This window comes from Solanum dulcamara, chromosome 4, assembly GCF_947179165.1.
Source record: "Solanum dulcamara chromosome 4, daSolDulc1.2, whole genome shotgun sequence".
In the NCBI taxonomy this organism is placed as follows: Eukaryota; Viridiplantae; Streptophyta; class Magnoliopsida; order Solanales; family Solanaceae; genus Solanum; species Solanum dulcamara.
In genome coordinates this window covers 9,609,465-9,635,939 of record NC_077240.1, presented here as the reverse complement: position 1 = coordinate 9,635,939, position 26,475 = coordinate 9,609,465, and the positions used below count along the sequence as shown (strand labels likewise).

The 26,475-nt window shown below is 29.0% G+C and overlaps 2 protein-coding genes across 2 annotated transcripts; both read left to right on the top strand.

Moving 5' to 3' along the window:
- The first annotated feature begins 4,613 nt into the window (after positions 1–4,613).
- Positions 4,614–5,947, top strand: LOC129886076 (transcription factor bHLH149). Its single transcript, XM_055960603.1, has 2 exons — positions 4,614–4,824; positions 5,099–5,947. The coding sequence occupies exon 2, from the start codon at positions 5,182–5,184 to the stop codon at positions 5,800–5,802; it is 621 nt and encodes a 206-aa protein (XP_055816578.1). The 5' UTR covers positions 4,614–4,824; positions 5,099–5,181; the 3' UTR covers positions 5,803–5,947.
- A 12,335-nt stretch (positions 5,948–18,282) lies between these two features.
- LOC129884639 (uncharacterized) lies at positions 18,283–18,960 on the top strand. The gene has a single exon (XM_055958923.1). It carries the CDS (start codon positions 18,313–18,315, stop codon positions 18,931–18,933), a length of 621 nt encoding a protein of 206 aa, XP_055814898.1. The 5' UTR covers positions 18,283–18,312; the 3' UTR covers positions 18,934–18,960.
- The last annotated feature ends 7,515 nt before the right edge of the window (positions 18,961–26,475 follow it).

The window sequence follows — 26,475 nt, the reverse complement described above, 5'->3', positions numbered from 1 at the left end:
TATATATATATAAAGGCAATCGTTATGCTTACGTGGTTGGAGTGTCATATTTTGATATCAAACAAAATTGATATGGAAGCTTGCAAATTAAGAGGTTACTTTTATCTACTTTTATAGCATGCATAAATGGTAAAAAACTGACTACTGTTTGGTATAAATGCAATATAAAACGGCGTGCTGCACCTAGTTTTTCAACTAACAAACTTTGTAGAGTAACTATTAACATTCAATTTCATCCTTCTCATTCATGAATATATACATAGAATATATGAGATATGCTCTCACTTGGTGGAAACTTCAAAAGTTGTAATATTTCATACGTAATGTAATTGTCATAAATGGAATGAGAATGTGAATGCCACTCCAAACATTTTGATATAAAGTAGAATATGTATGTCTCCCCCCTGCCCCCGGCACACCCCTCTCTATATGACATATTTATTCATAGGGGAAAATGGTCAAAATTGCTAGTAGGTTATTTATACCTTCTGTTACATTTTGAAATTAAAAATGTCCTTATTCTTATTTCAAGAGACCCCTCAATAGTTAGTGGTCTAATGCTAAAAATCAGTGAAAACTTTTAGTGGTGATATTCTAAGATTTTGTGGTGACTTTTGTCGCCACTAAAGGTCCAATTTTTTGTAGTGAATCCTAGTTGGCAACGTTTAGGTGGAGGAATTAGTTCCACGTACATGGCTTGCCACGTCACTAAAAATTTGAATTGATAATTTTTGAGGATATTTGTGGTCTCTTAAGATAACGGTAGGGATATTTTTTATCCCAAAAAATTACGAAGGATATAAGTGATCTATTTCGTATAATTTAGAGATAATTTTGACACTTTTCCATTATTTATATATATCCAAGTCTATATGACAAATATTTTATCTGTCGCACATCTGAGAGCCCGTTTGAATTGGCTTATAAGTTACTTATAAGTTGTTTTCAGCTTTTTGAGTATTTGGCTGGTCAACTTAAAGTCATTTTGTGTTTAAAATAAGCCTCAATAAATAATTGGATTTGTTTGGATGGACCTATTTTAAGCATCTTATAAGTCAAAAAAATAAGTTGGGCTGCACGTACTTATTTTTTTTAAAATTATAAGCATTTTTCAACTTATAAATTATTTAAAATAAGTTCATCCAAACAGGCTCTAATTCACCTCATTAAGGCATCATGTGTAACTTTTTAAATTAGTTTATCAACCAAGAAATTTGTACTCCTTTTTTATGACCTAGCATTACATATTTATTTGAAGTTATTAGCTCTAATTGTTAACTCCACCTTCCCGGGAAAAAAACCTCCCTTATGAACTATTGAAGGTTCCAATTTCATCATACATTCAATCCCTTCATTATAATATGATATATGTCTACACATTCCACCTTTTTTTTTAAAAAAAAAATAACATAAAATAAGAACATAGAGGAAATTATAGAAAGAAGAATTAATGATGTGGATGAAACATCTCCACACTATTTCAAGAACAAGATTATGAATGAGTCCAAATGCATCAATTCATAGAAAAACAAAATAAAAGCCAAGCAAGTGCCATGAAAACAACCACATGTTCTTTTGATCTCTTCTTCACAAACACCTTTCCTTTTTATCATTTTTCGTATTTGCATGTGCTAACGGGGCACCCCCCACTAATATAATCATTGTAGAGAATAAAAGCAAATTCCATTTTATTTCTACCCCACATGATAACCAATCACTTCATGCCAACACACTACTCCAATACAACTTTTCCACATCATTTGCACATGAAAATTTTAACCAAATCAATATGGTTTTTATTTTGTTTGTATGATTATAGCACATTGCACTATCTTTTCTTTCTTCAAGGATCAAAATGTTCCCCACTTATCGAATTTATTATTATATAGGATGATAATACCACATTGCCGTTTGGAGATACCAAACGTTTTCTTCTTCTTCTTTCTTTTTATTTTAAAAAATAAAATAAAACCAATATAACTAATGTTATATTACATTGAAATGATTGTATAGTTAGTTTTTGAAGATGAATTTCTCAAGTTGGAAAGACCAGTTTTTCTTTGTTTTTTCGCTCGTAAAACTTCAAGTTCTTTTCAATTGAAATGCACATTCAAACCTTTGGTCTCCCACATATCACTTATCAACTTGCAAATATCTCTATTCAAACGTCTACTTAATTAATTATCTTATAAGATCGGGAGATAGAAACGAACTCATTAATTATATGCATACATGATTTATGTTGTTAAGTCTCCCACATAGTCATTTGATCTCCTTATATAGACTTGAGCAATTCTCCCCTTAGAAACTAGATTTAGCCCAAATCTCATATTACATACACTTCAAGTCTTTATATTTTTATTTTAAATTTTTTTCCATGGCTATAAATCACTATTTTTTGTGCTAATATATACTCAGGACTTAATAGAATTATCAAAAATAAGTGAACGATAAAAAATATCTTAAAATTATTACAAGTGAGACTTGTGATCTAGATTTAAATTTAAGACATATAAACATGTTTTTTTCTTGTGGTCATGTAATAATGTCGTGGTGTCTCAAAGCTTTACCAACAAATCTCCCCACAACTTTTTTTCCCACATCAATCAAAACAAAATAGATTCAATGAATTTTCTGTTTTGTCTGACATAGGCAAAGAGAAGCAGATAATCTTGTAGTAGTTGATATTTTTCCTCTTTTTGTAGTGATGGCTATCTTTTGGCATTGTTTGGTGAAAGGTAAAAATCAAGTTTGATAGGTTCTTATTGGTCACATTATAAATGAATATAGGATGTGAAAAAAAAATGCATAAAAATTAATTATAAGGTCATTAATTTCCTTATAGGAAAGTGACATTGATTGTGATCATATATGTTTTGTCACCAAACAAAGCTCTTTAAGTCTCTTAAACTATAATTACATTACACCAAATGAAGGATTAGGTTGACCTAATTACACTTTTATTCAGGTTTACTCTACCTTTGTGAGCAAGATAAGGTGATTCAACTAGCATGCCTACTCCCCATATAGAGTCTATATTTCTAATTAGATATAGTATTTGTTCTTTTATAAACAAGTACAATTGTACAAGGTAGATAATGTTGATAGACTAATTCAAATAATTAGCTTTCTCCTTCATCCAAGAAATTAAACCCATTGTTTGATTGATGTGTCACTACATAGTTTTCTTCTACAACATTAGAAGAAAACATTATTTAATTTCTAAGAAATATTTTTGACATTTTTCAAGTAAATGTAGTTCGATTGGAAAAAAATAAAAAGTGGATTAAAAGTAAGTATATATTAAGAATAAAATAGTTCACAATAGCAAGATAAGTATTACTATTTAGTATTAATCTTCTTTTTTTTATTAATGAAGAGAGTTGTCTAAGAGGATATAAAGTTATTTTCGTATGAGCTATAGATAACAAACTTAAGTCATGAAATAAGTTATTAATGCATGTATTAGGAAATTACTCCTCCCTTTGAGTGCGATCCCTCTTTTGAACAAATTAAGCAACTACGGTTTTTTGAAGATGCAGTAATTGTGATAAAATCACTCGTCCTGTGTCTGCGAGCTGAAGTAGAAACAAAGTTAAGTACTTGGAAAAAACTGGTAATTGAGGAAGAGCATAATATAATTTATCAATAATTGGTCCCAAGTGGCAAACACTATTAACCTAACGTATTATTCATATATTTGCTTATTTATATGACATGAGTTTCAGTTGCCAATGATATAGCGGAAACAATATCTAGAAAGTAGAAACAAGATTTATGTACACATTATTTTTTTTCAAACTCACTTATGAAATTACATAATAATTGTTATATGGTGTTGTTGGTGGTGAATATTTCAGTCAAATTCAATGTATTCACAATTCACATATCTTACAGACAGATTCATATAAATTATGGCCATATATCCATGTGATGACACAGTAAATATGGAGAATAACAAACAGTTCACCGGATGGACGGAAGTAAATGGAAGCAGGGGCGGAGCTATAAGGGGTGCGCGGGGTGGCAACCGAACCCCTTCGTCGGAAAATTGCACTATATATATACTGTGAATTTTTTTATTCATGTACAAATATTATTTTTGCATCCCTTTAATAAATGGAGATTGTGGATCAGTGGATAAGGTGCTTGTGATTGAGCCTGCGGTCGCGGGTTTGATTCTCGGCAATGACACATTTTTTTAATTTTTTCATCCAGTCCCTTATTTTTTAATTTTCTTGAAACCCCTTATCAAATATTCTGGTTCCGCCCCTGAATGAAAGTATCAATGTTCTTCTGTAATTCAAATAACTTTTATGTATTTTTTATGAAAATACTTCTTACATCTACTTTTACTTATTCCGTTTAAAAAATCAAAAAGTAATTTATCATTTTAATAGTTTATTCACTATCACCAATAAAATATAAGCTACTAACATCATTATCTATTTAACGTAACGTAAAGGATGATACCAATTACTCTCGAGGAGTATTTAATTTGTGAAAAAAGCTAGGAGTGTTCAATTAGAAATAGAAAAAAATAAATTAGAGTAGGAAAGAGGAAAAAAATAAAAATGAAGTGAAGTAAAGAATAAGAGCGGGAAGAGAGAAGCTGGGTGCACGAAAATGAGAGAGAAAATAGAAAAGGGAAAGCAATAAACAAGAGACACGTGGGTTGTCGCCTTCTCCTTTTCCAATACAAAACTCACCTCCTCCCCCTCCCATTTCCTTCAAACTCTTCTCCCCCATCTCTCTCTCTCTCTACATAATCCGTCTCCTCCGCTACCTACCGCCGCCGTCTCCGCCGCCACACTCACAACCCAGGTATTGTTTATGTGCTTTCTGTTTCTCCTTTGTGCGCTGATTTTCAAAAAAAAAAAAATGTTTGAACGGAGATTCCTGAGAATCGAAATATTAGAGTTTCAATTCATTATGTGAAAGGAAGAGTATCATGTTACTACTACCTTATGTGTATAGGTTTATGTACGGATACAAAAGAGTTCTTTCTGATTCACCTTATTTAGCATATTTACTCACAGAATCAATTTCAGAAAAGCTTTAACCTGTTTTATTTTCTCTTTTTCTTTTTTTTCTACAGTTTGCATCTGTTATCAGAAGAGAAGCAAACGTACAATTCGCGAGAATCATTCCGGATTTTTGCATCAGAAATTGTCCCTTCTGATGGCGTCATCCCAAACCGTCTCGAATCCCGATGTTAACTTCAATCACTCGCGAGAATCCAAGCGCAAAAAGAGAAGAAAAATTGGAGATGCTGGAGAAATTGAGCCAGTCACAAGCCTTGATCAATCGAGGTGGAGAACTAACATCGAGCAACAGATCTACTCTTCAAAGCTTCTCCAAGCTCTACGTCACGTCCGACGGAGTAATGACAATCCGTCTCCGGTTAATGCCGGACGCGCCGTCAGGGAGACAGCCGACAGAGTCCTAGCCGTCGCAGCGAAGGGAAGGAGTCGTTGGAGTAGAGCGATTCTCACTAGTCGGCTCAGCCTTAGGCTTAGCCAAATCAATAAAAAGCATAAGAAAGCTAAGCTAAACAGCGGCAATCTAAAGTCGAAGAAACCAGCGGCGAAAAAGCGATTGCCGGCTTTGCAGCGGAAAGTTCGTGTTCTCGGCCGTTTAGTTCCCGGTTGTCAGAAACTCCCGTTTCCGAACCTTCTAGAAGAAACTAACGACTACATATCAGCTCTACAGATGCAAATCAAAGCCATGACTTTTCTGACCGGCCTCCTCTCCGCCGGTGGAGCAGGATCAGTTGCCTCTCACCCCGATCGGCTCGGCTAAATGGCTCGTTACAACATGTCCTTTTCTTTTCTAATTCTTTTTTAATTTCTAAACCTTTTTTGTTAATAATTGAGAGTTTTTATATTGGTGTATTTTATTGTATACATTCCCCCTCCTTACCTTTTCTTTCCTGTTTTGCTCTCAATTTCCACCTTGTCCAGCTTTTTAATTTTTAATTTTTTTCCTTTTTAATTTTTTAGTATTTACATTTTGTTTCTCTTGATTTTTTTGCTTTTGGATTAACATTATATATTTATTTGTTTAATTAATTTATTTATCAATTATTGGTTGATTAAGTAAAGACATGCCAGCTAAAATTTTGTAAATAGATTGGAATGGAAGTACATTGAAATATCAAATTTAAGTTTTGACTCGAGAAAAAATGGTTAGTTAGATGTGTGATTGAGTACGGCGGGCGGGGCGGTTGGAAGGGAGGTAAGTGGCTAAGGAAACCCCACAATGCAAATGAGTGAAAGCTGGCAAGTGGGGGAGAATAGGCCAAAAGATGAGTCTACAAAAGCAAGAGAGAGAGGCACCCTTCACGTGCTCCGTTTTCAAGCTCCTATTTCCTTTTGCCCCCACCCACTATCTTAGCGCCATGTGCAATGTATGAGTTAAAGCGTTGAAACATCCACTATTGATAGTCTCCAACCCCCCACCCACCCCTAAACCTATATTTTGCTAATTTTTCACTTGAAGCCCTTTGAAGTTTCACATGTGACATTTAAGTCTTTGAGGTATTCAAAAGTGATATCTGCTACAGAAATGAATTTTGGGTCTAATTAGCTCATTGTCCGAGACCATATGAGTAGGCAAGAAATTACTCATGCTCCAAATGATTAGGTTGCGTGTGAGTTAAAATCTCATATCAGTGAATTAGCTTTGTCGGGAGACATTATTAGTGCAATAATAATGGGTTATTTGAAAATAAATAATCTCTCAATTTTGAAAATTGGCACTCAATCTAAAGAAAAAATCATATACAATGTAATTTTACGGGGCTTAGAAAAAAAATTTATTCTTATTTTAGAAAAGAGTTAAAAATATTTTTAAATTATGTAAAATGAATAAAAATTACATAGTTTAAGAAAAAATTTGACCCTTTTTTATTTTTATTTTTTTAAAATAAAAAAATTCCTTTTGATAGATCTTTAACGAAATAAGGCATAGTTTTTCTTTGAAAAAATATATGAAAAACCTTTAACACCAGAAAGGAATATATTTGACTACCTTCAGAAACCTTAAGGGGCTCAATAAAAACCTCAAAGGGATTAGGTGAAATCATCCTATATGAATGCCGGCTTTAATATTTGGAACTTTAGAAATTGTACCCCCTAATATGCATAGGGGGCGGAGCTAAGAGTTGAATTTCTAAATTTTTGCCCTAAAAGTCCCATTGCCTTTATAAGGACATGATACATTAAGAGCAAAGTTGATAAGACGACAAATATAAATAGTGCTACAAGAATGAGATAAGATTAGATTATATACATATCCAACCATAACTTCTTCAATTCTCTTTACCTGGACCAATATGTTTCATTTCACCTCATGATTGAAGAATCCAGCAACATATATTACACATTTATGACATTAATTATAAGGATATAATGCAGAAACAAATTGGAGTAATTAAATTGATAAATATCCCACCAGAAATAATGTGTGGAATTGAAATCTATTTATTCAACATTCAAGCTAAGGCCAGAGGAGAAATAGATCCATTCAATTCCAAAGCAAGGTGGAAAGTCTCAATTCAATGCTGCGGTTGATGACCATAGCAATAGTCAAAGGCACTTGTGGAAAGCTGCTTGGGAGGTGGCTTATGCTGTTGAAAGCCTAGCTTAGGAACGATCTAACTAGAAAGTCATTCAAAACTTGATCAAAAAACCATCGTTTATTGAAGAAGTTATAGAGTTGATTACTAATAATACACGCGAATTTACTACATAGTACTTACGCAATTAAAGAAAGTTATATGCAAATTTACTTGAACAAAATCTTCACTTGACTCATGTAGTTGGGTAAATTCTACTCTCATAGGTTAATTTTTAGGGTTGAGATAGATCCAAATATTTTTTAAAAAAAATCATGATATTAAAGTCAAGCCCATCCTAATTATTATTTATCCGATATTTGGCATCCATTTTATATTCTCCACATGACTACAAATGTCCGATCCGAATGTATCAGAGGTGTTGTTCTTCCATATCGATTTTAGGATTGAGTCAGAATTAAAGTATTTTTTTTCATTATTAATTACAAATCAATTACCTCTAATGAATGTAATTGTGATCCAAGCAATATATAAACCTTGCTTTGATGAATTGAATGAAAGCATGAGGTGTTAGCGTGGAAAAATTGTCATCTGTGGTCTTAAAGATAGCAGACGACTTTTACACGGTCAAAAGAGATGACACGTGTGCCGCCATCACTAATTTTCATCAACATTCATTTTTAATTCTTTTTGGCATTTTATATGACTTTCAGAAAATAAAGTACCAAGTATATATGTTCTCTTCTTTTTAAGAACAGAAAATATGCATGGTTTGAGTTCTCACCTTTTTTTTTCTACACAAAATGTGTGATTACGAAAATGAGTAAGCGTACATATGATACTGTTTTGACAATATTATATGATTTCTTCCATGCAATTAATTAAATCAGAAGAAGTAGCTAAGAGTTAAAAACGATCAATTAAGAAAATGTCATCTTAAGTATTATCACGAACTATATAATATATATATTTTCATCTAAACTGGTTTGATTTTTTCAAAGTTGTTTCTAGCTAGTGATTAGACCTATCAAAGACCATAACTCTATCTGTAAACTTTCATGTAATGAATGGTAAACACTAAGTTAATTGTCATTATCATTATCCATCAAGATTAGGTTCTTCACTTGAAATAATTATAATGAATTTTGTGGTGTAAGAATTTTGTCTATTAATTGTCATAATCAATATCCATCAAGATTTTTATAACTATTTTTCAGTTGAATAAACAAGAACCGTGTTATTTTAGTTAAATATGTTCCACAAGATTATACATTTATTACATTACAAAACACATCGATCTTGCTGGAAAATTCAAATTCTCTAGAGTCGCTTCCCTTATAAATTCCATTATAATTAGCTGTGTGTTTCAACACCAAACTTTAATGTGTAAACAACGTTTTAATTTATTTTATGATGCTCACAAAATTAAGTTCCTGCAGGCCCTTGTTTTTGTACTTTTGATTTTTTCTTGTGCTTATATTTTATCTTTGTTATGTATTTATATCTTCATATCTATAATCATGTCCTTAATAAACTCTACTCATTTTTTTTCCAATACTTATTCCATTAATTAATCTGATTGAATGTAAATAAAAATTACCGTGTACATGAGTATATATGGAGAAAGAGATATATAGTTTATTTTTCTGGTTGGGTCGTGTAGGCCTCTGAGCTTAGCTAACCAACATAATATCTTTGACTTTTCCATTAATTCAGCAATATATCCAGTCACTACAATTTCACATGCTACCATGTGACTTCAACTAATAAAGACACCCATTTAAATACATACCTTCCTTTTTTGGTCCAGTAAGCCACCTTCTTGGGTGTTTTCCACCTTTGTAGTTTTAAGTTAATTTGAACCCCCTCTTTCCTTTCTTTTTCTTCCCCTTTTTAAGCTTGATGACTACTCACATGATTATAGGGAAGGGAATAAAAATAACACACATGAAATGGATGGAGATAATTAACTATAAAAAAATACACATATTTCAAAATGAAATCCCTCAAAAATATGCTCGTTATTCGTTACGTAGGATATTATTGGTAACGAGTGAGAATTTTCAACGAAAACGTACGCCTGTCAAAAAAATGTATTTTTCTAATATATGATTCAATTTACTTGAGGGCAATTTTTGAAACTCAGTTGATGGGCTATCTAAACTTCCACCTTGTTGATGATCAGGTTTCAATTTGCACTTTGTAATCTCTTTGCCTACCCCCAATATAAAAAATAAAATTTAAAAAGATTCAGTTTATCAGATACATTATTAACCCTTCAAAATGTCAAAGCTAAATTTGGATCATAAGATGTGTATATGGTTCTAAGTACTTAGGTAGTAAAGAAATGGAAGATTTTTAGAGTTGAGAATTGGGATGGAGTTATGGGACACAAAAAAGTTGGAAGACTTAATATAGATAGACAATGCTTAAAACTTAAAATTTCATTTAGAGTTGTATTAAGCCTGGTAGGAAATAGTGGTTTGGTATATATGTACATATACATACATGTGAAATCCAACCTGGGAAGTCACTAGCCTATATTTGATTTTGATACCTCATGAATGCCACTTTGGCACAATCATTGGATCAGGACCACCCATCAATTTATATATTAATTAACTCCCTCCTTCTACACCACTCTTGTCATCTTGTGGAGTTTAATTAACGGTAAACTTACCCAAATTACATAGTGTAAAGGGCTAATAATTTTTTTTTACCCTTTTTTAATTTACAGAAATCCCTTAAAAATATAATAATCCGGATACATTAATTAGGGTTTTATGTATCACCAAGTAACATTAAAGCATGATACATCGAACATAGAAATAAATTATGAATCAGAATTAATTTATCCAGATTGCTGAATTAATGTATTCGGATGGAAGGAAGAAATTTTTGAAATTTTTTAAAATGAATGGAAGTAATGAAAAATATGGTAAATAAAGGAGTGTAATTAGATAATTTTTTCTTAATTAAATAATATATTAATAAGCAAGTAGGCTTATAAGAAAATAATATACTCCTATATAATTGGAATTTTTAACAAAAGGATAGGGGGGGGGGGGGGTGAATATCGAAATAAATATGGATATAAATATATATATATATATATATATATATATATATATATATATATATATATATATATATATATATATATATATATATATATAAAACAGCATGGAGGAAGTAACTGTAAGACATTTAAGTATACTAGAACAACAATGTCCAACTCTAGCCAGCCATATTTGATGTGCATATTCAGAACGTTCTTAAAACAATAAATATACTCTCTAATCTAAGATATTGTTTGACTGTAAAATGATACAGTTAAGTTTTCAAAATGGGACTTAAGGACACGCAATTTAAATTGATCTTATAATAAAATAGTCGATATATAACAATAATTGAACGATAATTGAGTACAAGAACAATCATAAATAGCTGAACACGTAAATTTGATACTAAGCGTCTATTTATAAAGAAATCATAAAAAACACTCTCGATCTATTAAATTCGCCTCTCTAAGATCTTTTCAGACATGAGCTTTTGATTTTGAGTATCGGCCGATAGCCGGTGGAAAGCTCGACCTCTTCCACAAAATGTGGACATGAAAGCTCATCTCATCCTTATTTTATACGACTATAATTTAATTTTCAGTCTCATGTCTTCATTCGGAGCTTGAGGGGTCTTTCTCCCATGATACTTGTCCCGAGTTCAGATGGTATCAATTTTCAAACCTTTCCAAACTGAATTGCCTTTCTATATATTGTCCCGAAAATGTTATTTATATTTTTTTATTGGACTGCTTTAATCGATCATTCTTCTCACGTATCATCACATCATTCGTTCACCTACTCAGACCTTTTTCTCCCCATGCTTCACTGCTTATAGTAATTAGTAACAAGACCGAGGAGTGTCGTACTTTATGTCAAATTAGATGAAGGATATATTCAAATTCCGTCGATGTTCCCCTTCCTCGCTCAACTATTCAATCCTACCTCTATTCAGCGAAAACATTTTGAAACAAACTTAATAGTTCACTAATTAATACGATTAAATTGGTCTTCCATATTATATTGAATAATCAACATACCCAATAATACATATCTTCGTTCTAATTACTACTACACCTTAGATTTTGTATGCTTCTTAAAGAGTAATCATTAATATAAATATTTTATTATAATATCTATATTAATTGATGTATTATTTTTTTAGATATATTAAAAGTGCTAAATAAGAATAAAAAGTTATTTTTATAATACTAAAAATGAATGAAGTTAAAGTATATTATTTAAATTTTGACTTGTTTTGGTGAAAGGTCATTATCCATATTACCACAGCACGTGTGGACAGAACAATTGAAGAATCAACAAAAAAAAAATAAAAAAATGGAGATGTTATAATTTTTTGTCCCAAGTCGAGGGATCAAATTTTCATGAATTTGTCCCAGTACTTCCCATAATTTTACTTGTCTATTTTTTAAATTTAATTGGAGTGACACATTTGCAACCTGCCGAAAGCATTTCTATCAATTTAATTTGTCCTCTAGTGTTCATGGGACCATAGAAATTAAGGTCAATTCTACGAGTATGACTTTTTAAATTTATTTATTTATTTATTTATTATTTTAATATAATCATCTAATATTCGATATTGATTTATATTTACTAAGGGGAAGATGCCACCTACTTTCATCATTCTCAAGGCTTTAATTCAAGATTTTCAACTAAAAATCTGAAATTCTATTCATTTCGCTATACTTCTTAATGATTTTTTATTTTTTTTGTTTTACTTCCTTCTCCGTCCCTCCTTTCATTTTAATTCTCTTTTTAGTAAATGGAAAGCCAATTAAAATTAAGAAATTCCCCAACAATGGATAAGTAGGACGGATATGGGCCATAGCATATGGACCGCTATGGCAAAGATCAACCCCGTTAAAGGACAAAACATGTAATTTTAGGTTTCTTTCTGGGTCGCTTTGATACTTTGGATTTCACTTCTTCATCACATCCTTCATTCTAATAGGGTGGATAGAATGTATGCGTTCACTATTCATTACGGACCAAGTCCTTTATCAAAATAACAATAGCACGATATAAATAATATAAAGTAAAATTAAACACAAGATTTTACGTGGAAAATTTCTTGCTCAAGGGAGAAAAATCACAATCTGTCTCATAGGATTTCACCAATAAACTCCACTAATCAAAGAGCCAAGATTCAGATTACAACCTCTTGCAATCTAGGAATTGAACTCACAATTCCTTCCCCCTCACCCCTGTTACATGCATATTCAAAGCAATAACTCTATTGCCTAATAAATCAACAAATCCTAGTCGACTTAGACTTCAAGATGCCTCTATAGCTAACTCTAGCTATATTGACACAGATTTATACGAAACTCAAGCTGATCTAATTCCTTTATAGATTAGGAATAGATCTACAATAATACGAACAGGAAACAAAGACTCTAAAAATAAATAAGAACTTGATAACTCTATATGGTCCTTATGTTCCTCGAGACTATATTTCAGAGAGTAAACCTTTTGCTTAATTCTCACTCAGATTCAAAAGCTATCGAGATTTGTTGAGGAAGAACTATATAAATATGTTGGACATAATAGCTGGAGGCATGCCATTGGTTAGACACCTGTCATCCTGCAAAACGATTCATTCCAACGCACTATTAACCTAAATTTTTGGCACAGTGTGCAGTGTACTATTTGTCAGTTGTGTCTTTCAGTGTATCTGAGCTCTCGCATGGTATCAGGTCCCTCACTAATTCTCATGTTTTGTCAAATCATCAAAACTACATAATAAAATTAAATAAATAAAATATATCTTTTTAACAAACAAAACAACAACAACTAGGTTTTGGACAATGCATAGTTTTCCTTTTAAAACTAAATAGTATATATCTAAGATGGAATTTATTTATACTTTTGCAGGCCGGAAAGATTTCACAAAGCATTTTCAAAACTTTATGAGAAAATTAATAAAAATCAGTAATAGGAACACAATCTTTTAATTTCCTCAAATATCTTTTGCAAAAAGAATATTTAACCAAACATTAGAAATGTCCAAATTTTTAAGTAGCTCATTTTAGCATAGATATGAAGCAAACACTTTGGCCATAAAGTGGCGTAAGAAAGAATAACTGTTACTCGATGACTCGTCTTTGGTGTTTGGTCCATTAATCTAAGTACCTATCGAGTAATTTTATCATTTTGTTTTTCCTCCAAATTTATAAGTTGAAGGAAAAAATTTAAAACATAGTCAATTATATTTCTTCCTACAACAACAATATATTCAGTATAATCTCATAAATAGAATTTTAAAATGATATATGTAGATCGACCTTACTTTTATTTTTACGAGGCATAGGACAATTTTCGATAGAACTTATTAGAAATTAACAAACGTATGAGAATTTTTGATGAACAATTTCAAATATCTTATATATCTTTGACACTAAGGGATAAGAGTTGATTGTTGACATTGACTTGATGAAGGGAATCTACGAGAGAAGGTTCTCGGTTTTTATGAGAATTTATTTATATTTTAAGGGGCTTAATGGAATCAACTTGGGGCTTGATCTAACTCCTCTGATTTTGATTTTATTTTCTCCACTATTACTGAGACTCGACTTGAAAGAAAAAAAGTATGTTATAACGGATGCTGTTGATAAATGTTTGTTTGCTAACTAGTTTGTTTTTTCTATTCTCCAATTTTGTCTTTTAATTTTATTTTAGTGCATGATTAATAATTGAATTAAAAACATAATAATGAAACCAATAAACATATATTATATTTGATTTAATTTTAATAATTTATGAATTAATTTAATTTTAATTTTGATAAATAACCAATTTAAACCAGTCATGAACACCCTTAATCTCAACTATGAGGTTATTTTATATATATATATATTTTAATAAATCCCGTTATTTGAATTCCTAGTTTTGGGCCCACGCACTTAAGAGATGCACATGCGCATGGGTCTGCAGTACGTGCAAAAGAATCCAAGCATTTGCTGTTTGGATAATGAGATATCCTTTTATTTGTTTGCTTTCCAATAGAGCATTCAATTGCTTTCGTACATGTACATCACCTGTTTCCTTTCTTTCTTGATAATCACTACATTTACATCTCTTCCTTCATTACACAATTAATATAATGTACACATCGTCTACCTTCTTCTAAAGAGTCCAATAAAACAAATGGTGAGATGGAATGGCTGGCAGACAAACGTCACTCTCATCCATCTTTAGTTTCTCTGGTCTACCTTCTAACACGCGCACTTCCATCGATTGCCATTATGATGGTGTCTGTTGATCCGTCGCAATGTTCAAGATTTTATAAATATATATATATATATATATATCGTAAATTTTACGAAAGATGCTCAATTAACTACCCATGTCCTTTGGTATAGATTGTATATGCAGTGTAGGTAAGGAAGGACAGCAAAATGAATCAGTAACTTTTGGAAAAAGGATTGGCACTGAGGGTTGGGGCATGGGGTCTTAGTTCACGAATCCACCATTTGTTGGTGGACTGCTCGAGCTATTTCTGCAGCAAGAGTGTGTCGATATATTAATGTACGAGGACGGACTGGAAACTGTTCCTTTGGGGTCCTTTTTCCTGAGCGTCAAACTACCAACTCAGATCGGTATGGACAAGGGAACTTTGACTTTTTTTTTAAAAAAAAAAAAAACATTGTTTTGATCCCAACGATTGTTTATGCAATGTAATTTCTGTCCAGTGCTATAAATCAAAAGATTTTTTCCCCATCTTTAATGATAATAAGTTTAGACACGTAAACATTCTGATAGACGAGACAATATTTTAAGAAGTCTTACAATGTGCAGCAGTAGGTATCATACAATAATACGTACGTGATGATAATTAATGTGTATATTTAGTTACGTACACACCAGAGAGAAATTGGCTTGTGTGTTTCCATCTTCAATTCATTTACATCGATCTTTCACTTTCAACTTCTCTGGGCCAGCCCATGCAAAACCAAGCAAGTCAAATGTATAAGCCTAAATTTGGTATTAAAATTAGTTGGTTAGTTTAGGGGAATTATTTATAGATTTTTAATTTATTTTCTACAAGGTAATGGTAATTAAATAAGTGGTTGATGATCAGTTCTTGGTGATATTTTGGGCATATATATATATATATAATTGACTGTCACATGCACCATTGATTTACATATTGCGGCACCACATGCCACAATGATTGTGGTACGTTATACTTGCTATTTTTATTCGTCCTTACTCTAATAATTATCGTGAAAGCTTTTAATTATTATTGGACTGTATATGTTCAAGTTTTTCAAATTTAAAGGAGAAATGATACTAAGAAGTTAAACCAATCCCAAAAATATGGAATAATTTTGGCCCAAAACATGGAAGGAATACTATAATGTGTACAATTACAAGAAGTTGTTTGAAATCTTTGGTAAACAATAAGGCTCATTGAAGAGTATATAGGTTTTATTTGGGAAAAAGGATCAAAAATGTCTTTAAATTATTTGAAATAAATAAAAATGTCCTTACCGTTTATACTTTTGTTCAAAAATATCCTTACTGTTTATATTTTGGTCCAAAAATGTCTTTATAATTATTTAATGGGTCAAAAATGTCTTTTTTCGAATAAATGTATATATATATATATTAAAAGAAATAATTTTTTTTTCCTTATAAAAATATTACTTTTAAGCAACTCTATTCTTGTTTTTTTTTAAACCACTTTAAGTAATAAAAATGTAGGAAATTATTTTATTCTTCGTAATCTCATTTGATCATTTAAAAAAGAATAATTTCATGTACTCTAAGTTTTAATGGATAATATATGTCATATATATAAGATCATAATAAATTCATCATTAATTTTAATTCAAATAACGATAAAAAATAATTATAATAAAATAAGAAATATTTTTAAATTTTTTTCTAATTGAAGTAGAATAAACATTTGTTAATAAAAAAATATTATTAGGAAAAAAATATGTTCAAAAAGAAAATAAATAATATATTTATTTGAAAAGGGGCATTTTTGATCCATTAAATAATAATAAGGGCATTTCTGGACCAAAATAGTGACAGCAAAGACATTTTTGAATCAAACTATAAATTGAGAATATTTTTGTTCATTTTAAATAGTTTAAGGACATTTTTGATTTTTTCCCGTTTTTATTCTAATAACAACACGAGCATCAATTAGAACAATTTTTTTTATTTATTACTTGGAAATAAATATTTCAAGATGTTTTATACTAGTAGTATATATATGTTTATTACTTTGGTATTAGTACTGCTAGTTATTTTTGAGTTGTCATTTTCCACACTAGCGCATCCACGTGTAGACTGACAATTGTTGGATCTCATTGGACCACAAACATATCGAAATGGAGATGTTGTCCCAATATATTTTATGTCCTTGTGTCCCAATATATCTTGCCATAAAAACATCTCTATTTTTTACTCCATTTAATAACACATTAACCCTTGATAATTAAACCATTCGCGCCCACGAATTCATGTGCTATATTGCTTCCTCTTATGCTTGTATAAACTTTTGGTTGGAAAGAAATTAGCCATTCCATTTCAATTGATATGACTTTTAAAAAAATAATAATAATAGAAACAACTTAACTTCTTTCCTTCTTTTTTTTCAAGACAAACTCCACTAGGCTTTCTTTTCGGCTTGAATGCTATATAAATATTAGAACTTCATAATTTAGCTCGATTGTATATTTTTCATTAACTAGGAAATGTCACAACATAGACAATTTCACCAAGTAATGGGTCTATAACTCGAGTAGAGAGATTTTTAATCTAAGGCCCAAGGAGATTGTGTTTATATATGTTGTTGGGAGTGTGTGTATATCACACTTCTATTTGGGATACAAATTAAAACATGGGCTTTTTTCAGCCCAAAGGCCTTGTTGGAGCATCATTTTTCTTTTTATACGTATATATAAAAACTCATAAATAAGAAAAAAAATTATTAATTTACTCCTTAAAAACTTCTTGAAAAATTTACAAACAAATATGAAAACTTTCGAAAAAAATTAATTGCAAGGTTAATATAGGAAAATTTTAATTAAGGTTTTCTTGATTTAGTAAGGTAAACAATTAATATGGGACAACTATTTTTAAAAAAATTGATCAATTAATATTGGACAGAGGGAGTATAATTCATAAATACCCACTTTTTTGTTTATATAATTAAAATATAATCACGATCATAAACTTTTAAATTTCACTATTAAAATTCTAGGTCATAAAATGAAATTTCATAAAAATAGCTATTTCTTAACTACTACAAGACTAAAAAGTGGCTATCTCGCGCTATTTCAGCCATGGAATTTGGAGTATGTGTTTTTCTTGGTTCAAACTTATATTTATGAAAAAAGAAACTAATGGGTTTTATCCCGCGGAGAAGATGGATTGCGAAACGCTCCTTGGAAGTTTAAACAAAATTAACAAAACCTTGAAAATCATTAATTAATGGAAACAACTAAATATTGGAAAGCTCATCGGTCATCCCTATTTACTTTTGGCATGCATCTAGTAATACTATTGAGTTCTCCCAAAAGAGATTAATTAAACTTGTGCTTAATTTTCCCTACTATAAATAGTCAGTCATACAATCCATCTAACAAAACAATCAATCCTTATTTTATTTTAAAAAACAATATCATAAGAAACATGTATTCATCATATGGCAACACTAGTTCTGGCACTAGTTCAAAGTACCACATCAAATTTGGTGGACAAACAATTGAAACAACTGTGACTAACAAAGCTGCTGTTGCCGATGAATGGGCTAATGCAATGCTATCCAAATATTCTGGAAAACAAACAGTTGTGGGCTTAGACAATGAATGGAAGCCCACTTTTAGTCCATTCACAAGTAACAAATCAGCCACGCTTCAACTCTGCATTGACAACACTTGTCTGATCGTCCAGTTGTTTTACTTGGATGAAATCCCACAAATACTCAAGAAATTCTTGGCTAATCCTGATTTCACATTTGTGGGAGTTGAGGTTGGTGAAGATATCCTTAAACTGAAAAATGAGTATGGTTTTGTTTGTTCTAATCAAGCTGATATTCGTGATGTTGCTAAGAATAAATGGCCTGGTCTATTTTCTCGTCTAGGATTGAAGGATCTTGCTAGTGAGATTTGTGGTCTTTATATGCCTAAGCCAAAAGATGTTTGTCAAAGTAATTGGGAGGCAAGGGTTCTTAGTGAGGCACAAGTTGAATATGCTTGCATTGATGCTTATGCTTCCTTCAAGATTGGTCACAAGTTACTTATGGAAAATTGAACCTGTTTTAGTTTCAAGTGTCTAAATAATTTGTCTTTTTTATTTCTCTGTGTTTATCCTACTGCCATGCGTTTTATTAAGTGTTAGCATCTCCTATGCGTCTAAATTTCAATGTGGGAAAGTTTAATGATATTCGCACTTAATGTTAAGTTTTATTTTCAGTAGTAGTTAAATTTTATTTGAAAGGCTGTCACGTATCATATTTACATAATAGACGTTTATATTTTACTTTTAATTTTTTGTACAGCTATTAATTAATAGTTAAATTTGAATTAAATATGGTAGCCGATAATGAAGTTGGCTTACTAAAATTAAAAGATTTAATAAAGGAGTAAGGTATACCTTTAAAAACACTAATATATTATAATGAAAATGATCATAATTTAAAAATACTAAATTATTTTGATATACTATTTTGCAATATTCAAAAACTTTTAGATTTGTAAACCTGACAGAAACAATTTGATTTGGTATTTGATAATAATTTATAGGATATAATTTCAAATTTATGGTGCTTACTTAATTAAAGTAATTGTTATGGTTTAGATAAAGATTCTTAATAATATTAATTTTTCATAGTCATTTTACATAATATAAGGTAGCTAGGATAAATTAATTAAGCATATACAACTATCAAAAAAATAAAATTAAGTATAATAATTTTATTTAAAAAGTTTATAATAAGTAAACATTAGTTTGATCATATATATTTAAATCATATAATGATATTTATATTAATATATTATTGAGAATCTCAAATGGCCTCGACGGATCATGAATAGACTACTAGTTAGGATCAGACTACCAGTGGTCGATTGATTTCCCAAGGCCATTTGAGAATCTCAATCATATATTAACAGAGACCAGACTACTAGTAATCCATTGATCAACCAAGTCCATTTATATAAATAATCTTTCAGTTTCATATTATCAGTTATTTGTTGAAGTTACCTTTAAAAAAAGTTTAATTTAGAATTGTATTTTATTAAACTAAACTTATTAATTATTTTTAAAAATTTACTATTGTACAGTACTACAGTAGAACCTCTCCAAATTAATATTCGTAAATTAATAACCTCTCTAAGATAATATTTTTCTTTGATCACGACTTGGGTCAATGGAAAAAATCATTGATTTCGATAAGATAATAAAATAATATATTTTCAGAAGGCCCGTATATAAATATATGGTCCCATTATTATTATAAATTAATAACTCTTTAAAACTATAAAAATATATATCTAAGACAATTTAGTGAAATATAATTCTAGTATTTTTGTTAAAAATTAAATCTAATTGAAATTCATCTCTATCTTTTCTCATTACATCCAAAAATTCCGATGTTATCTTCTCAAACTGCACCAAAAAATTGTGAAGAGTTTTAGACATGATAAGTGTTTCCTTAAGCATAACTGGTTTCAAAGATATTGCATCTTTTTCAACTTTATCATCAACATTATTTTTTCTCTGATGGTGTTCATCATTTCTTCTAAACTCTGGACCTCTGAGCATCTATCATTTTTACTTGGGGTAATCTAACATGCTATTTTACATTCATTTTATTGCGGAAAATCGAGATTATTAACAATGACCTCAAATTCATGAATGTCGTTTTCACATGCAAGAGGGTTCATATAAATTTTACGATGCTTCATCTCCTGTATGATGTAACTAAAATTAACCTTCATTGAATCTCAAAAACACTCTTTAAATTAATAAATATTAATTTATCGATTAAATAATAATTATTTAACATGCGAAGGGTGGTATGGAAAAAAGTATTAAAACTCTTTTAATTTGCTAATATGGATAAATAATAAAAAATATTTTTGATATGAAGGCCAAGTAAAATGAAACAGAGGAAATACATGACATTAGTATGATTTGATTAACTATGAACAAACTATAGTTTAACTATTTGTATAGTCTTTCTTTATATTTAATGTAATTTCATTCTTTATTTGTTTTCGTTGATCCATCATCAATACTTCTTTTGGTTATAAATATACTTGTCGATGAATTATCTATGGATTGATTTCATGGCTGAAGAAATGTATTGGGTGTGATAGAAAATGATGGGAATAAGGTGAAGCCCAACAATTTATAAGAATGTGAGTAATTCTTTATAATGACATCTTTTAATTTTTTATTTTTTTAAGGGTGTTACTATATCTTAAAGTGTAGTAGAAGTTCTAAGAAAGAGTTAAAAGAAGGAAAAATCCTTTGGGCCAAATCAAATTTGACCAAAATGGTAAAAAGATCTATTCACACTATAAACTAGTTTTTTTTGAACATTTTTACCCTTTCTTCCCAAAATTTAAATTATGCTTATCAATTAATTTATTAACTATTGCCCAATGTATGAGGAACCTTCCCAATACATGGGGAATGAACTAATTTTCAAATTCCCATAAAACCATAAATACATGCTTATTCCATGTTTCTTTAAGTATGCCACAAAACCACCAAATACAATAAAACTTCGATAAAGTAATAATCTCGCTAAATAAATATTTTTTCTCCGATTCCAACTTGGATCAGTTATATTAAAATAATATTCTCGCTAAATGCATTAGATAATAATTAAAAATAAAGTATTAAAGACCCCAAAAAATATAAAGTAATAATTACTATAATACATCAAGAATTTATAGATATATATAATCAGTTAATAATATTAGACCAATAACTATTTTTTAAAAAAATATGATTCTATAGTTGATTGTTTTTTCTTTCCACCAAACCCAAAATTAATCTGATACTTAACTTTTTGAAAAGCGAACACAATTTTTGAACTATTTGTTCACCAAATAGTTTGACAATGTAGTCATTGCTTGAAATGCCTCCTTTGACGATACATGTGGAAAATGCTGCTATCATCTTGTTCAGAATCATTCTCATCATCATTATTCATTACAGATTGAATAATCTCTTCCTCTGTAGGTGATTTCATAACTGTATCATTCTCGTTAGGATAGTTCAAAGGATGTTAAACATCCATCATATTTCTATAGGCTAAATTAGAGATGACATCATTTAATTCTTGGATACCTTCATCTAATTCTCCAACTTCTTGGATACTTTCATCTAATTCACCAACTTGTGGTTCAAAAATATTGTTTTCTTCTGACCGGATCTTGCAATGCCGAAAACAATTTGCAATTGTTATTTATTTCACATCAAAATTCCAATTCAAGTGAGCAAAATTAATAGCATTCAAAATATTAATTTTTTCAGTATTTGGTGCATCAATCTCAAGGCCTTGTAGAATGCTGAAATAAAATATTTATTGATAAATAAATATTTTATATATTTATCGATAAACTAATCATCTCGATAAATAAATATATTTTTTTCGATTCCAAACATATGCATTTATAGAGGCTTTACTGTATGTATAACATTACTTTTTTCCCATCTTTTATATATAAAAAATATCTATAAAGAATCCACATTTGAATTGATAATTAGAAGATGAAATTGAAAGACAAATACACTAACAATATTAAATTCAAAATAAATTTAACTCACACTCAATTATAATACCACCAACACACAATAATTATTAATTTTGCAAATTAATTTGCAAGATTAAAAGAATCAATACCCTATCCCCCCACCCACCCAAGCCCCAATTGACAAATACCACCAACGCAACGCACAATAATTATTAATTCTGCAAATTATTAATTAGTACTTACTTTATGTAGAAATTATAATATATACTAATATTTTTTCATTCAAACACACCATATCGTAATACTAGTATATCAATATATCTCCATTTCGATTAATCGTATATATTCACATTCAATACACATATACAACCTCTACACACTGCACCATTATAATAATAATAATAATAATAATAATAATAATAATAATTATTATTATTATTATTATTATTATTATTATTATTTTAAAAAGGTAAAAGTGATTTGATATATTTTTTAACTTTGCAATTCAGAGTTGATATACATTTTGTTAAAAATTGGCTTACATATAACCCTATGCAAACGGCCTCGATATATCTTTTTCCACTGACGAAAATGAAAACTTGATTTAAATTTATAATCTTGATTAGTATTAAAATACAATTCATATATATGAATACATTTGACCCTTCTCGCAAAATTCGGGGGTAAAATTGAAATGTAACAAAACAAAATTGTAATTTAGTTTGAAAAAAATATTATAAATTATTGATCAACGATCACCAGAATATAACTCTCGATAAGCGAAGTATGACAAATAAATTTAAAATTCGTGGAGTAATAATATATGATCGTAAATCTCTTTTATATTCATTTTTTAAAAAAAATTATTTTAATATTTTAAAAATATATAGTTTAAAATTTATTTAAACATAATAATTAATAAAATTACTTAATTAGAAATCATTTTAATAACAAATACAATTATTGATTTGCAAATTATCAAATCGGCGTAACATAGGGGCATAAGACTACAACATAAATATGTGACTCTCTCAGGTTGTTTTAAGTAAGGCTAACACATATGAACTATATGATTTCTAAAATATTTTCAAATTATATTTTAAAAAATTATTTAAATATATATTTAATATTATTTAAATATAATAATTAATAAAATTTGTCAATTAGAGGTAATATTAATAACAAAAATAAGAAATTATTCGCAAGTTATCAAATCGACGTAATATAGAGGCGCAAGACTACAACGTTGTGACTGTCTTGAGTTGTTGTTAGGGTCCGCACATATTAACTATATGGTTTTATAATTCATATAATGTGTTGATGTCTTAAGTATTTTGAGTTTTGACTATCGATATCAATATATATTTTAAAAATTATTTAAATATAATAATTAATAAAAATTACTTAATTAGAGATCATATTAATAATAAATATAAGTAATAATTTACAAGTTATCAAATCAAGGTAACTTAGTAATAATAAGAATAATAAGGTCTGGTATATTTTTTAACTTTACGGTTTGGAGCTTTTATATATCTTTTGTTTGAAAACCAAAAAAAAAAAAAAAACTCACATATATCCCTATTGTTATACAAATGAACTAACCTATATGTTTCAACTGAGAAAGTTCTTGATTTAAATTAATTGTTTTTATTTTTATTAAAATAAAAATACGTCGCATATGTCCTATCATTTATATAGGAAAATGTACAAAAATTTTCAGATTGTCATGTTTGACCCGCTTATCACAACTAATTAATTATTTCTTTGTTGGAATTTTTTTTATTTTGATTCAGTTCATTTTTATTTTTAAAGGAACACAATTAGTTAATTAAAGATATTTAAGAATTTTATATCTAAAGTTTTGTATATTGATATTTAAAGGAACATTTAATAATTGAAATTAAAACTTTTAAGAGGCTTAAATTTAAAATTTTGCATATTTAAGTGTTTTTTAAAATATAATTTATAAATATTTCAATAACGACAATCACGATCAAAATACTTTAGACATTGTAGACATCTACACGTTATAGAAATTATAAAAATCATGTAGTAAATAATTGTCGATTCCAGTTAACAACAACTCAACAAAGTCACACATTAATGTTGTAGTCTTGTGCCCCAATATTACGCCGATTTGATAACTTGTGAATCTTTAATTATATTTGTTATTAATATGAACTCTAGATAAGTAGTTTTAATAATTTTTATGTTTAAACAAATTTAAACTACATACTTAAATATTTTTTTGAATATAATTTGAAAATATTTCTATAATTATAGTCAAACTCAAAATACTTTAGACATGATAGATATTGACACATTATAGATATTATAAAAATCACATATATAGTTCATAATTGTTGACCCTAGTTAACAGCAACTCAAGAGAGTCACACATAATAGCTCTTAAAGTAACTATTGTCATAACTTCTTAGTATTCAAAGTAAATTTTAACTATGTCAAAATTGTATCATAAAAAATTGTGGTTATATCATTTAATTATTTTCACATTTTTTTTTATAAATTGAAGCATAAATATTTTTTAACTATAATATTTTGTTTAAAATAATTTATGAAGACTAAATAATTACTACTGCTAAAATAATTCTTATCGTGACACGCAAAAACTTATTTTTAAAAAGGTGTTTATGAAATTTACTACAAGGGAAAAATAACACATCATATTTTCTTTAATATTAAATATAGTGAGTTAAAATTATATAAAGAAACCAAATTAACAAAAAAATGTAATATTGTATATGCACACCAACAAGATTTGTGTTATGAAGCTATAAATATATATATATTTCAATTTATTTTGTCCATTTTTACAAGTCAAGAGAGTTCTATTACTTATTTTTTATACTACTCTAAGTGTAAAATAACTACATAAAGTAATATTGGTCAAATCTAAAGTTTTAATCCATCATTAATAGAATTAATTATTAAAATGCACATCTAATTAATTTTTTTTAAAGAGTTTGTCAAGTCAATAGAGCCAAGTAATATGAAACAAATTGGAGTATTTGACATATTTTGGAGCCTAATGTCATATTTTTGATATAAATATTAAAATTCATGTGCAATTTATTTTTAGTTAATTTATCCAAAGTTGAGTGACTTTTAAGTGGCCAAAAATTAAAAACAAAATAGTTTTAATTTAATTTTGAATGCTGTTTAGGTAAAGAAAAGAGCTTTTAAATTTTTTGTTTGCCTGATAATTTTAAAAGAGGATAAATTTTATATAATAATAATAAAATTAATATGATAAATTCAAAATTAGATGACCTTTCTAATTATATTCAAAAATATTTTAAAGAATTCTTTTATTAGTATTTAATAGAATTAGTTTTATAATTTGATGAAAAAGTGATCTGACTGAGGAAAGAAGAAGAAAAAAAGATGTGGTTAGGAAGAATTGAAAGAAGGTGAAGTGATGGGGTGGGTCCCTCATTATAAAGTTAAATAAATAATTTATTCACATAATTAATGAGAGTTTTAACTCACTTAGCATAAAAAACTCCGTTCCACTTGTTTTTAGAGTTTAGGAAGTAAAGATTTAATTTTATTTTGAAAGAAAAAGGTTATTATTGTCTTTTTACCATTTTGGCCAAAGTTTTTGGGCCAACTCAAAAGGTGTATAAAAGAAATTAAATGAACAGTGTAGTTGTTGATTTCTAGACAATTTTTCTCTGCAAATGTACTTTTCCTATCACTAATTTGACCATACTCAAAATGTATTAATAGAAATGAATAGTGTAGTTTCATTATTATTCATTTTCCACCATATATCCTACGGAGACGATGGATCAGGATTTAAAAGTTGGAAGTTGAAACAAATTAAATTAACAAAACAATTATTGGAGAGCTCATCGGTCATCCCTATTTACTTTTGGCATGCATCTAGTACTATATACTCTTTAATAGAACCATTCATTAATTCTCTTAATAAACAAGAAAAACTATTGAGTTCTCCCAAATAGATATAAATTAAACGTCTTCTTATTAATTTTCCCTACTATAAATAGTCATACAATCCATCTAACAAAACAATCAATCCTTATTTTATTTTAAAAAA